At 44.6% G+C, this 857-nt stretch overlaps 1 protein-coding gene across 1 annotated transcript; it reads right to left on the reverse strand.

Moving 5' to 3' along the window:
- Positions 1-15: 15 nt before the first annotated feature.
- Positions 16-602, reverse strand: Tsp_14832 (conserved hypothetical protein). Its single transcript, XM_003370298.1, has 3 exons — positions 486-602; positions 357-454; positions 16-256 (listed from the first exon to the last, which is right to left on the reverse strand). The coding sequence occupies exons 1-3, from the start codon at positions 600-602 to the stop codon at positions 16-18; spliced, it is 456 nt and encodes a 151-aa protein (XP_003370346.1).
- Between the last annotated feature and the right edge of the window lie 255 nt (positions 603-857).

Below are 857 nucleotides of genomic sequence, written 5' to 3' on the forward strand. Positions count from 1 at the left end.
ACGGCAGCAGGTACCTCAGGAAGTGGCAAAAATGCTGTTGCCATCAGCATTTTGATCTTCTTTTTGGTTTCCGCTTCGTGAAGGTACCTGGTTCACAATCCAAGCTCTGCCACTTTCCGCAGAACTGCTTGGCAGAAGTGAAAATAGCAACCTTGTATTTGAACGCCCGGGAACGATGCCTGCACCGCAGGGATAAAGGCAGTTTCGAAATCGCAAATCACAGTTTGCGGCTGAAGGACAACCCCTAACGCTGCCGCTTTTAAAATTAAATTATCGAAAATTTCATGATATGTTGGGAGATCTCTTCTAACTGTTAAACAATATACAAGTGGTATTAATTTACCTTCTTTAAACACATGAATGCTGAACATCTGATGGTACCATTCAGGAACAATTTTAAATGTTCCATCCATGCACCAGACAGTATGTCCAGCCAACTCCCGTATATTTTCATCTGTACAAAATATTAAAACAGAATTATGTACATTATTATACATCAAAAACTGCCGGCCAGACTTCGTAACACGCCATTGTGCTGGAATTTCCAGCTGCTGGCGTGTTGCTGGCAGTGGTGGAAAACGTTTGGCCCGGCTTCTGTACATGGCCGCTTCCACTTTTTTGTATGTTGGAGACTGACTAGCAGTTTCCAAACTGGTGGATGCTTGCTTCCTTCTTTGTTATATATCTTCGGGCCCTGGGTTTTGTTTCCTCCCCCGGGCGGGGTAAAAAGGGTTTTCTTTCTCCATTTAGGCAACGTGCAGCTAGATCGGCAGGGGCACGTTACTGCATGCGGTGCTGTTCTCAAAACCGTGTTTACTTCGAGGTTGGTGTAAACTGTACCTTCTACATCCACTTCT

This window comes from Trichinella spiralis (assembly GCF_000181795.1).
Source record: "Trichinella spiralis strain ISS 195 chromosome Unknown Scfld983, whole genome shotgun sequence".
In the NCBI taxonomy this organism is placed as follows: Eukaryota; Metazoa; Nematoda; class Enoplea; order Trichinellida; family Trichinellidae; genus Trichinella; species Trichinella spiralis.

Coding starts and splice junctions, on each gene's coding strand:
- Tsp_14832 (XM_003370298.1), bottom strand. CDS start 602: ATGTACAGAAGCCGGGCCAAACGTTTTCCACCACTGCCAGCAACACGC. Junction 455..485: donor AGTTTTTGATGTATAATAAT/GTACATAATTCT, acceptor TATTTTGTACAG/ATGAAAATATACGGGAGTTG. Junction 257..356: donor ATCAGATGTTCAGCATTCAT/GTGTTTAAAGAA, acceptor TAATTTTAAAAG/CGGCAGCGTTAGGGGTTGTC.